The sequence below is a fragment of the Vicugna pacos genome, chromosome 18, assembly GCF_048564905.1.
Source record: "Vicugna pacos chromosome 18, VicPac4, whole genome shotgun sequence".
Taxonomy (NCBI): Eukaryota; Metazoa; Chordata; class Mammalia; order Artiodactyla; family Camelidae; genus Vicugna; species Vicugna pacos.
The window spans coordinates 26,415,685-26,427,809 of NC_133004.1; the positions used below are offsets into that span (position 1 = coordinate 26,415,685).

Consider the following 12,125-nt stretch of genomic DNA (forward strand, 5'->3'; position numbering starts at 1 on the left):
AGACCCTGTTTTCAGTTCTTTTGGATATACACTCAGAAGTGGGACTGCTGAATCATGGTTCTAATTTTACTTTTTTGAGGAACCTCCGCACTGTTTTCCGTAGCAGCTGCACCATACCTTGTACCCCAACTATGCGCAAGGGTTGCAATTTCTCCACATCTTTACCAACATGTGCTATTTTCTGCTTTTTTTTTTTTTTGATAAGACCATCCTAATGGATTTGAGGTGATATCTCATTGTGGCTTTGATTAGCATTTCTTAATGATTAGTGATGTTGAGCCTCTTTTCATGTACTTGTTGGCCATTAGTATGTCTCCTGGAGAAATGCCTATGCAAGTCCTTTGCCTATTTTTAAATGTGGTTATTTGTATTTGTGTGTACGTGTGTGTGTGTGTGTGTGTTGCAAATGTTGTTGAGTTATAGGAGTTCTTCATATATTCTGGGTATTAACCCCTAATCGGATATTTGATTTGCAGTTATTTTCTCCCATTCCACAGGTTGCCTCTTCTTTCTTCTGATTGTGCTCTTTGATGCACAGAAGTTTTAAATTTTTATATAGCCCAGTTTGTCTGTTTTTACTTTTGTTGCCTGTGCTTTTGGTGTCATATCAAGAAAGCATTGTCAAGTCCAAGATCATGAATCTTTCCTCTTGTTTGCTCCTGAGTGTTTTTTAGTTTTAGGTCTTTTAGGTCTTTGATCCATTTTGAATTACCTTTTGTATATGGTATAACGTAAGAGTTTAACTTCATTCTTTTGCATGTGGCTATCCAATTTTCCCAACACTATTTATTGAAAAGGCTGTCTTTTCCTCATAGAATGGTTTTGTCACCCGTGTTGAAAATCACTGGACTCTACATGTAAGAGTTTATTTCCGGACTCTCTGTTCTATTCTGTCGGTCTGTGTGTCTGTCTTCATGCCAATTCTTGCCTCCTTTTATTCAGCTTTTTTTTTTATTACTTTCTTTTCTGCAAAGAAATTTCTTTTTACCTAGATCCGAATTGTGTGTTTTTTTGATTTTCTATTTTCAGTAGGGAAGAAATCTCTGCCCCTTTTGCCCTTTCTGCTTGAGCAATCTTCATGGATTGTTTAAAACATGTCAGTCTAAGTAAAAAAAGTGAGGAAGTCAGTCCACATGGGAGACAGTCAAGTGTCCTAGTTAAGAAACATATTCAAATTCCTTCCCCTGCTTACTGTCGGTGAGAATCAGAGCAGTTACTGACTCCTTCTGAGCCTCAGTCTGCTCATCTGTAAAATCAGAGCGTGAAGAACTCCCCCTACGCCGAAACGAGTGGGGATTCAGCAAGACTGGCACATTCTGCTCACTGCCTGACTTCAAATAGGCAGTGGTTATCCTGTCTCAGAAATACATCCATTTCACTTCCTTAGATTCCACATTCGTCCAAAATGGCCACTTCTTTTTCTTTCATGAAAAGGTCTCCCGTCTGCTTCCATTTCCTTTTCTTTTTTTCCTATACCTTTTTCTTGATGTCATTGACCTGGAGAGTTGGAAAAACCCTTTTAGATCCCATGTTAATCTTGGTTTAACTCAGCCATTCTCAAGTGCAGGGGCCAGGGTGGGAGGAGTGCTGATTTTGCTCCCAGAGGACTTTGGTGATGCCTAAGAAGGTACTACAAACTGGATGGCTTAACAGAAATTTATTGTCTCACGTTCTGCAGGCTGGGAGCCTGGAATCAAGCTGTCGGCAGGATAATGGTCCCCTGTAGGGGAAGGATCCTTACTGACCTCTTCCAGCTTCAGTAGCTCCAGACATTCCTTGGCTTGTGGCAGGATAACTCCAGTCTTCACACAGCGCTATCCCAATGTCTCCTCACGTACTCCTCCCTCTGTGCGTGTCTGTGTCCAAAGTTCCCTTGTTAATAAGGATCAGGGCTAATTTAATGACCTCATTTTAACTTGATTACCTGTGTAAAGATTCTATTTCCTAGTAACTTCCCATTCTGAAATACCAGAGGTTAAGGACTTCAGCGTATGTTTTTCTGGGGACGCAGTTCAACCCCTCACAGTGGTCAAAGTATAAACAATACGAAATGGAAAGTCACCCACCACATTCATGGTCGTCGTGGTTTCCAGATAGGGAAGAGGAGGGAGGTGGTGGGAAACTGGACTCGGGGGAGGCTTTAGAGCTTCTGCTTTGCCAGTAATGTTTTACTTCTTGGAGAAAATAAGTGCAAACCTGGAATTAATCTGAGAAGGTTAGTATTTGGTAATATTTGTTCTTTTATTCTCTATACTGTAGTCCATTTTTTAAAGTTATTAAGAGACGAAAACAAGAAGGCATTGAAGAAGCGTGTCCCTCTCGCGTAGGCACCTGACTGAGGGGCACAGTAGGAAATGCTCTATTGTGGGAGTCAAAGTCCTCTGTCATCTCATTTTCAGGACATGTGGCCCGCACTCAGCAGCTGGGAATATTCAGGCTTCAGACCCTTGTCAGAGATGATAACCTTCTGTAAACTGTGGGTGGCCCAGCTTCTAGCAAAAGCCAGCCTGAGAGAAAACCCCTGCACACCTGACGCCATGGTCCTGACACCAGCATTTGCAGACCAGGCTGCTTTGTGCAAAGTTTGCATCTGCTTGGGACAAAGTGAGAAACATAAGGATAGAGGAGTAATTTTTTAAGAAGGTTAATCTATTCAATTAAATGGACTGCTGTTTCTTTTGAGACTGGGACCTTCTCCTTTTTTTAAAAAAAGTCCATAAAATGTTTTATGAAATACCAGTGATAGTAGGTTGTGGTAGCTGTTGTTTTTTGGGTTTGTGTGTGTGTGTGTGTTTTGTTTTGTTTTGACTAGTACAGTGATCACCAATTTACATAAAAAAGCTAAAAATTTCATTTTTTTCTTTTCTTAATTGAAGTATAGTCAATGTACAATGTTGTATTACTTTCTGGTGTACAGCATGGTGATTCATTTATACATATATATATATATGTATATATATTCCTTTTCATATTCTTTTTATTATAGGCCATTGCAAGGTATTGAATATAATTCCTTGTGCTATACAGCAGGGCCTTGCTGTTTATCTATTTTATATATAATAGTTAGTACCTGCAAATCCCAAATTCCCAATTTATTCCCTTCCTTGTGTCGTGGCTTTCAGTGTCCTTATTTGGCAAAATAAAATATAATCCCCCAAAAAAGTTTAAAAATTTTGCTACGTCTGTTTTAAATTGACTGGATGGTGGCTCACTGGAACTAGTTAAGAATTTCCATAGTCTCACTTTGATAATTTGGACTGTGGGTCTTAAATATGTGTATGTCTCCCACCACTCACAGGATTGTAGCTAGCGTGAGCAACATTGATTTCATTTAGGTTGAAAGGTTGTCATGTATTGACAAAGGTCAGCTCTTTAGAAGATAAGACACACAGCTGAAATTAGAATTCATGGCCTCGGGTTGCCTTTTATGGGGTGCTGTCCTGCATTTGGTGGTGGTCAGGTTAACTTTTACAAGGCTTTGGTTTCTCTTTCCTTGTCTTTCCAGTAATAGCTGGCTTCAATTAGCAGAATTAACCTTTGCACAGTGCATGACTGCATGGCCGTGACTCTAGCCTCGTCCCGGGGCAGGACACGAGAAAAGATTAGAAGGATGTGCCATACAAAGCTGGCTGTCTTCTGCTGATACATGTAGATCTAGAGTGTTCTTTTTCACAGCTCTGTGGTATTCCATCGTGCAGATGTGCTGTCATTGATTTGGTCCATCCCTTGTTGATGGATTTTTGGATTGTTTCTAGTTTTTTCTCATTACACACGCAGCCTGGCCCGACACCCCATAATGACCCCATGTCGCTGTTTTGTGAGGTCACTTTCACGGCTGAACAACAGAGTTTGTGGGTGGCTTGCCTTGGCTTATGCTGGCTTAAGTGTGAGAAAGCTACGAGGCAGCAAAGATCTAGATAAAGAGGCTGAATGTGACCTCATCAAGGTTCTAGGATGTAATTTACCCTTTGAACTTCCCTAGACTACCTAAAGGACAAAAGCCAGGTTTTTATGATGATGTATTCAAACCAGGAGCCTTGTACAATCAAATGGGGAGTCCACGATGAACAGATTCAGAAGGCATATCATTTCTTGGGAATGTGATTGAAAACCATTGAAACAGTGAAATGAGAAACCCTAAATGGTTGTCAAAAGAACTCAGAATAGATGGCTCACTGGTCCCTTATGGGGAAGATACTGGAGCAATAAAATTTGGAGGCAAGGGGGAAAAAAAAGTCTAATATCCTCTTTGTGCTTTTTCCAAGGCACAAAGCAAAAATTATTCCTTTGACAAGACAAGACATTTGTTCCTGTAATAGTGAACAAGAAACTATGAGCAAGGTTCTCAGAAGACCACTCCCATTTCATTTGACAGCCAGGACAAGACTATTTCCTTGTAGTTATTTCCTCCTCCTGTTCTCTCCCAATCGTCTTCTGTGAGCTTAGCTTTTTGTTTGTTTGGGAACTTGTCCCAGTGCAGGTGGTAGTGATTAGAACACCGTTGTGCCTGGTCTGTGTGAAAGACACGCACCATCCGGGCTCTTGTCAGATGACATCAGTAGAACAGGGCACTGTACCAATAGGCTTGAAACCAACTGTTGGCTGATCACATATAACGTTTATCCATATATCATCTACTTATCTATCCATCTCTTTATCTATCTGTGTGTGTATTTTATGAATATATTCACGAACATATATATTCATAAATATGTTTATGAATATATTATAGAATACATCTATTCATATAACACACACGTAAACACACACATATAGGTAAGTAGGTAAACAGGTAAGTAGATAGATGTTTTATGTGATCAGCCAACGATTCATTCATTCATGAATACATTCACGAATATATAACAAATTCACGTATGTCTCTCCTCTGAACATTCCTGGGCTAGCTGAATGACAGATGCAAGGTTGTTATGACCACCCATTCAAACCAGGAGTCACGTACCTAACATACAGACACATATGAATTTGTCATAGATTCTAAATGGTCTTGTATTGTCAGGCTAGGCTAAGCTCTGCCACATCAAGAAACAAACTCAAAATCTCAATGACTTAGCTCCTGACAGTTTACTTCTTGCTCTTGAAAAGCCATCGTGGGTTGTTGCAAGGTGGGCTCTGCTCCATTTAGTCATGCGGGAACCCAGGCTTGTGAATGGGTCCCCATGTGAACTGTCACTGTTTGCCATGGCAGGAGGAAAGGGAGTTGGAAGGTCGTGTTTTGGCTCGGAAGTGACACATATGCTCACAGTCCACTGGCCAGAAACAGCCAAATGCCACTGCCTTTCTGCTTGTATTGTTTGTTTAATGAGGGGGAGGTAATTAGGTTTATTCATTTATTTCTGCATCGAGGGGGTGCTGGGGACTGAACCCAGGACCTCTTGCATGCTGAGCATGCGCTCTCCCACTAAGCTCCACCCTTCCCTCTCGCCTCTGCCTTTCTAAAAGGGGGCTGCTCATCTTGAAAAATGACCTGCAGGGAACCCAGAGCCTCCCCCAGCTCTACCCCTGCAGCTCATCCTGGAGGTGCTAGAGTGTCTGGCTCTTTGCTGATGCGCCTGAGCCCAGGCTTTCTTATGTGGTCATCGGAGCCCTTTGGAAGGTTCTCATGATACATTCTTTTCAGAAATTCATCCGGGGAAGAAGCGTGGCCCTCTTGAAAACCTGGTATACTTTCTCTTTTTTTTTTTTTTTTTTTTTTACGAGAAATGAGTATTAGATAACTGGTGTCATTCCCCTTCAGTCTGGGCTAATACGAACCTCACAGCAAAACTTAGTTCTCAATCACAGTCACTATGCCAACTAGGAATTCGGTAGAATGACTTCTCCCTCTTCTTTATTATAAAACTTTTTTTTTTAACCGTCTGGCCTGACTTTTATTGTCTCCCAACCCTTATGTCTTGTGGAAGCTATATTTATGTTACACACGAATCCAAATAGTGCTAAACAAAAGCTTCTGTTCAGCGGATGCTCTCTTGGTACCAGCTCTTTTTGTGCCTCATCTTGTTCTTTCCTTACAATAACCCTTGTTATTATTAATCAGTATTGGATATGTGAGGAAACAGACTCAGAGAGGTTGAGTCGCTTGCCCAAGTCCGCATAGCCAGCAGATGGAAACCAAACCCAGTTATACCCGAAGCCGAGGGCTGGGTTCCTAACTGTTTCATTTTACAGCATCACATAGACAGATGATTCAATTCAGATGTGTTCTGTTCTCACCTAGTTTCTGCTTTCATCAATTCAGATTTTCTGTGATCTACGTATAAGAAAGTTGGCAATGTTTGTGAGCCAGAAACATTCATTCTTTTTCAACTGGTATAATGGCCCCTTGGGGAAATAGAAGGGTCTTTGTTGTGGCTTCCAGTTCAGGTCTTTTTCATTTTCTTTTTCAAAATGAGAAGTAGTACATTTATAGAGATGTGCACAATTCTTAAGTGTTCTTGATGAATTTTCACATACACGCGTACACACACATATGTGTACATGGTCTACCCTAGACCATAAATATATGTTAACTTCTAGTCTTATATTTTTTTAATTTTTAACATTTTTTATTGATTTATAATAATTTTGCAAAACTTCTAGTCTTATAAGTAAATGTTATGAAAAATAAGTTGCCATAAAGCACACATTTAGTCTACAGGGTACTCAGTTTGTGTAGATGTTTCTGTTTGTAAAACTCAGCATATTAGTTGGAATTTTCTTTCATTTGCATATGACAGAAACCCAACTCAAACTAGTAAGTCCAAAAGGGAATGTAATGACCCAAGTATCCAGTGGCTGCCTGCCTTCAAGCATGGCTGGATTCAGGGGCTTAAACGATGCCATCAGCATTCGATCCCTCTTTCTGCTTATCTCTTGGTTCTATTCCCTTCCCTGCTGGCACCACTCTCAGGCAGGCCTCCTTCCCTGGTGACCTCTGGCAGCTTCAGACTTAGAACTTTCTAAGTCCAAGTCCAGCTAAGAGAGAAAATTTCTCTTTCCAACATTTCTGACAAAACTCCCAGAACTGAGTCTTACTGGCTCTAACTGGGTATATACACCCGGACCCAACCAGCCACTGTGATCAGGAAGAAAACATTTAGACTGGGTCACATGTGTACACCTGGCTGACACGGACTGAGGGGGAACATGGTGAGGCGGGAAGCCCCATAAAAAGACAGGCAGGACCCCCCCAGGCAGGGCCACTACTCTCTTGCCAGCACCGTCCGGTTCCCGGGCCCAGAAGCTCTATCTCACTTTTTGCCTCTAAAGAGGCTAACTTTCGCCTAGAATTTTATTGGGTCCCTGAGCTCACTTCTGATTGGCTATTTCCTTCACTCCTGATTGGTTATTACTCTCACTTCTGATTGGTTACTACTCTCACTTCTGATTGGTCCACTTCCATAACTTCTGATTGGTACATTTATAGTACTTCATTTGCATGGAGCTCACTCCTGATTGGACTATTTTTACAAAGCTTGTTTCTGGTTGGTCAACTTCTGTTGTACTTTATTTGCATATGATGCTGCAAAGTGTAAAACTGGCAGCCTATAAAAGGCCTGCGTAAAGCTGCAGGCGGGGTCCATAGCTTGAAGTGTTAATTCTCCTGGGAGCTTTGGCGTAATAAACCTGAGTTCCCCAGCTCTCTGAGTGCTGCTTGGTTTTTTTGCGCGGATCCAGGTTGTTGTCACAACTGAGCTGTAACAGCGAGCAGTATCACATTTTTCCACAACAATGTTACCGCAAAAGAGAGAAGTGGATGCTGGACAGGGACAAAATAATAAAAAATGGATTTCCGCTATGCTGAGAAGTATGGAATTGAGTTGGCAAATAAATGATGGTAGGAGATTAATTCTTTAGCTCTGATTACTCAACAAAACGTCTAATGCTTTTTGTTTACATAGGGATAAACTTGTAAACATTGGCTGAAATTTAAACATGGTCTATTTCCTTCTTTCAAAAGCATTCTCTGTTTATCCGATCACACTGGCTTTAAACTGCGGAACTATTTTTGTTTTTTCTTTTCCTTACCTCTCACCCTTCCCATATCAGGTCAGTCCACAAGTCCTGTTAATTCTTTCTTTAAATTTTCTCCTCTACTTATTTTGTTCTCTTTTCTGGCTGACACTACACCGGAAGTTCCAGGCTTAAGGTCTAACTCTGCAGGAACCTAGTAAAATAAGAGCGCATGTTTCCCCAATTAGTCCAGTCAAGGTCCTGGAAGGCTAACTTGGGTTATGTGCCCATTCCTGAGCTGAATCTTGTGGCTAGGGGCATGGTGGACAGTGACTGGCCAATCCTGGTCCCATGACCATCCTTGGAGTCAGGAAGGCAGTTATCCTTTCCTGAATCTCTTGGACCAAGAGTGGGGCAGGGACAGATGCCCAAAGGAAAATCGGGGCAAAAGAAGGCAAAATGGGTAATAGGTAAGTAAAAATAAGATAGCTCACTTAGAAGTTAAAACCCGATCACTTCTGATTGGAAAGTATGCTGTGTCTGTAGATGAGAACTCATAGAACTCATATTTTCAACCTGGAAGGGATGGTAGCACGTGTCTCCTTGCCCAAGTTCCCTAGTTACCATTAACCATTCTTCCTTTGTGCACTCATAGTAATTTACACTTTGAACCCAAGAACCACAAGTCCAATTAGACTGCTCGGAAAGTCCTTGTTTCTTCCAGTCTTTTTGTTCATTGTTACCCTTCCCCATAACCAGGGGAAGGTATTGGTCAGGATATATGTTTGGCCAAACGTATCAGACCCCAAAAGCAGTGGTTTACGCAAGATAATGGTTTCTTTCTTTCTTTACATAAAAGCCCAAGTGGGCATTGTGGGCGCTGATCTGTGAAATCAACAACCCGGGCTTCTGCCATCTGTTGTGTTGTGATCCCTCTGGTGGGTGCTGCCTGCACATGCATGGCCCAAGGTGTCACCCCATTATTTCCACATTCTGGCCCACAGGAAGTAAGGAGACTGAGAAAGGGAGGAACACCCCTTTCTTTTAGCAGCACAACTTGGAAGTTGTAAATACCGCTTCTGCTTACATCCCACTGGCCACTCATGGCTGCACCTAGATGTGCAGGAAGCCAGGAAACACTGTGTTTATTTTGGGCAACTGTGTACCCAGCTACGAAAGAAAGGAGAGCAGATACTGGAAGATAACCATCAATCTTTGCAGGAGAGAAAGGAAAAAAATCTGACCTTTCCTACTTTTTTGTTTTTCAGCTAAAAAAAGAGATCCTTGAGTAACTGCAAATGCAGGAATATTTTGACAGCCAGGGTAAACATGTGTGCCTACTACAGGAATAACGCATATGAAGAAGATCCAGATTACCCTGACTATTCCGGGGCTCAGAACCGTACATGGGGATATGTGAAAACTCGGGATTATCCAGATTCTCCAGGTCCTCTGAACAACTCGAACTACCCCAGCACCAGGAGCAACCCATACTCTGCAGGCTCTAGAAGATCAGACTATCCCCAATCTTTGGCAGAGCCAGATTATATTGGATCTCGGAGCAATCCATTCCACCCAGGCTCATCCAGAGAGCCAGGTTACCCTGCATCGCAACAAAATCCTGATTTTGCAGATTCCAGAGGTGGTGGAAACTATGCAAGCTCTAGAACAAATCCAGATTATCTTGGCTCCTTGGGAGAACCAGACTACCCTGGAGCTCAGGGAAATTCTAACCATCCTGGCCCCAGATCCCATTCCAATCATCCAGGTTCCAGAAGGAATCCAGAACATGCTGGATCCAGAATCAATCCATATATAGACACTTTGGGAGAGCCTGATTATCCAGGTGCTGAGAATCATTTTAAGTCTCCGAACTTTTTTGAGGAACCAGACTATCCTGGTGCTGAGGACTACCAGAACTCTCCAGACGTTTGGGGGCCACCTGATTACCCAGGTGCCGAGAATGGTCGTGATTATGGCTCTTCTGAGAATCCGGAAGCGACCAGGGAGTAAGTGCCGGTATCTCCCTCCATCGGGGTTGGGGGATGAAGGCTAGATCTTTAAGTCAATGGAACTTGGTTGGCGATATTTGGGTTAGGGACGTGTAAGATGGTTTCAGTGACCTGAATTTGTGGTGGAACTTCCCTGCCTACCTCTAGACCTCAACCAAGCCATGGACTCTCAGCCTGAGGCTTCAAGCCCTTACTTGGACATAATGATTAATCAGTTCTTGCTTGGAGAACACCCTTCCCAGTCTCCTACCTCTTCCTGTCTAATCCCTGCAAGGCATTTAGATCCCCACTGTTTTGACCCTGCTATTTCTCCAATGAGATTCAGGGTAAGACTTGACAGTTATGAACCCAAACATTTTAACCAGAATTACATCGACAGAAATGCATTCTAATCAAGAAAATCTTTTGAAGGTCTAACTACATGAAGTGCATTTAATGCCTCAATTTTTTTTTGTGCAAGATGGTTGAGCCACTCCTGATTTTTCCACTTTCATTTTTATTTTAATAATATTCTTGTCAGAATTGAATTTTCAGAATTTTCGTGTCTACGGCAGATTTAGTTCATTAATCTTCTGCTTTGTTGTTTTCATTAGGTTTTTTTTTTGCCATTGTCAGTATTCCTTTAAGGCTGTTTTTTTGTTTTGTTTTTTTTTAAGGTCTCATTTTTCCAGGTTGAGATTCTGTAAGTCTAAATTTTTGCCAAAAAGACTTTAATATCCCATCCATTTTGATCATTGACAAATTTTACTAGGTACAGTTCTGGATATTGACTGTGTTACTCTTGGGTGACAGTTCTGCAAAATCTAATTTGTTCTGAGTTGTCTTTTCAGTGTTCATGTTGCCAGGCAGATGTGATTATTTATTTTTCAGGTTATTTTAACCTACAACACATTTTACCATGTGACATTTTAACGGATACAAATCTTATTTTGTATGTACTATTTCTACTAGCAATATTTATGAATTCAACAAATACTAATGGCTTTTATTGATCTCTGGGAACAAGGTATGGGATTTGGGTGTGCAGCGGGGTTAAATGTCTTCAGGACCTAAGTAGGAGGACTAACAAGGTCAGGTCAAAAGGTCCTCCTTGGTCTTACCCCTTACTGCCTGTTCATCACTAAAAATATACCTTTGACCTTGTCCCTTCCTTGTCTCTCATCTTTCGTGGTTCTCCATAACCTTTGGGAGAAAGACCACACCACATCACTTTTGAGAACATGTAAGAATGAGGATGTACCGGGCTAATGTAAGGTGCCAGCCAAAGCCCAGCCTGACCAACCTCCTCCCACCTCCGCTGTCTCCTCCCTACCTCACTCTATACCCTAAGCCAGCAATTCTTGACCTTGCCTGATGCTGAGAATTACCTGATTACCCAGGGAGTCTTAAAATTCATACAAACATCTGGACCCAACTTTCAGAGCGTCTGTTTAGTTGTCTGGGGCGGGTACTGGAAATTGGTATGTATGTAAAATTGAAAACTATTGCTCGAGGTTAGTTGACTTTCCTAGCATTCGCTTTCTGTATTCAGCACTTTCTGGTGTCACACTTTTTTATTTGTACTGTTCTTCATCCTTGAGGTGCCGTCTTCTTAACTCTTTGTGTATGAATTTATCCTTCAAATCCCAGCTCAGATACCTCTTTTGCAGGTAGATTTACCTCCAGACCCCCCAGCCTGAATTCTTTTTCTTTCCTCTGAACTCCTTGAGCCTGTCTTCGGATATTCATCCATTGCTACTTGTATTATAGTTGCTTATGGCTGTGTTTAAGAAGCTCTACCAGACTGTCTTCAGAGTTCCTTGAGGGTAGACACCCTATGTCTTTATCTTCGTGTTGTCACCCCCTTGCCCATGCCTAACACATGGTTGGCATTCATTCACCATTTGTGGAATGAATGGATTGGGGGGTGGATGGATGGATGGATGACTATCCTTATCATGCTACTGGATGAATATTTATCCATCATTTTGGGATTTCAGAGTGCTCAGCAGAACATCTTCAATCCGTCCCTCATTTCACCGTGGGGATGATGATCCCTTGGACATCCTTGGGAGAGAGGATGGAGATTACCCTGAAAGCATTGAAATGAACTCCATGGAGATGGCAAACCCATATGGCCACCCTGTACCAGGTGCTCCTGGCAATGGCTATGGTAAGCATTGT

The 12,125-nt window shown here is 41.9% G+C and overlaps 1 protein-coding gene across 3 annotated transcripts in view; it reads left to right on the forward strand.

Annotated features, from left to right (window-relative positions):
* Nucleotides 1–9,264: 9,264 nt before the first annotated feature.
* Nucleotides 9,265–12,125, forward strand: part of TMC5 (transmembrane channel like 5) — a 36,119-nt gene continuing 33,258 nt past the window's right edge. For all 3 annotated transcript variants that reach the window (XM_072942684.1, XM_072942686.1, XM_072942685.1), the window contains exons 1-2: nt 9,265–9,959; nt 11,942–12,114. In XM_072942684.1, coding sequence (XP_072798785.1) covers nt 9,280–9,959; nt 11,942–12,114 — 853 coding nt within the window. In that variant the 5' untranslated portion in view covers nt 9,265–9,279. The remainder of the gene's footprint in view (nt 9,960–11,941; nt 12,115–12,125) is intronic.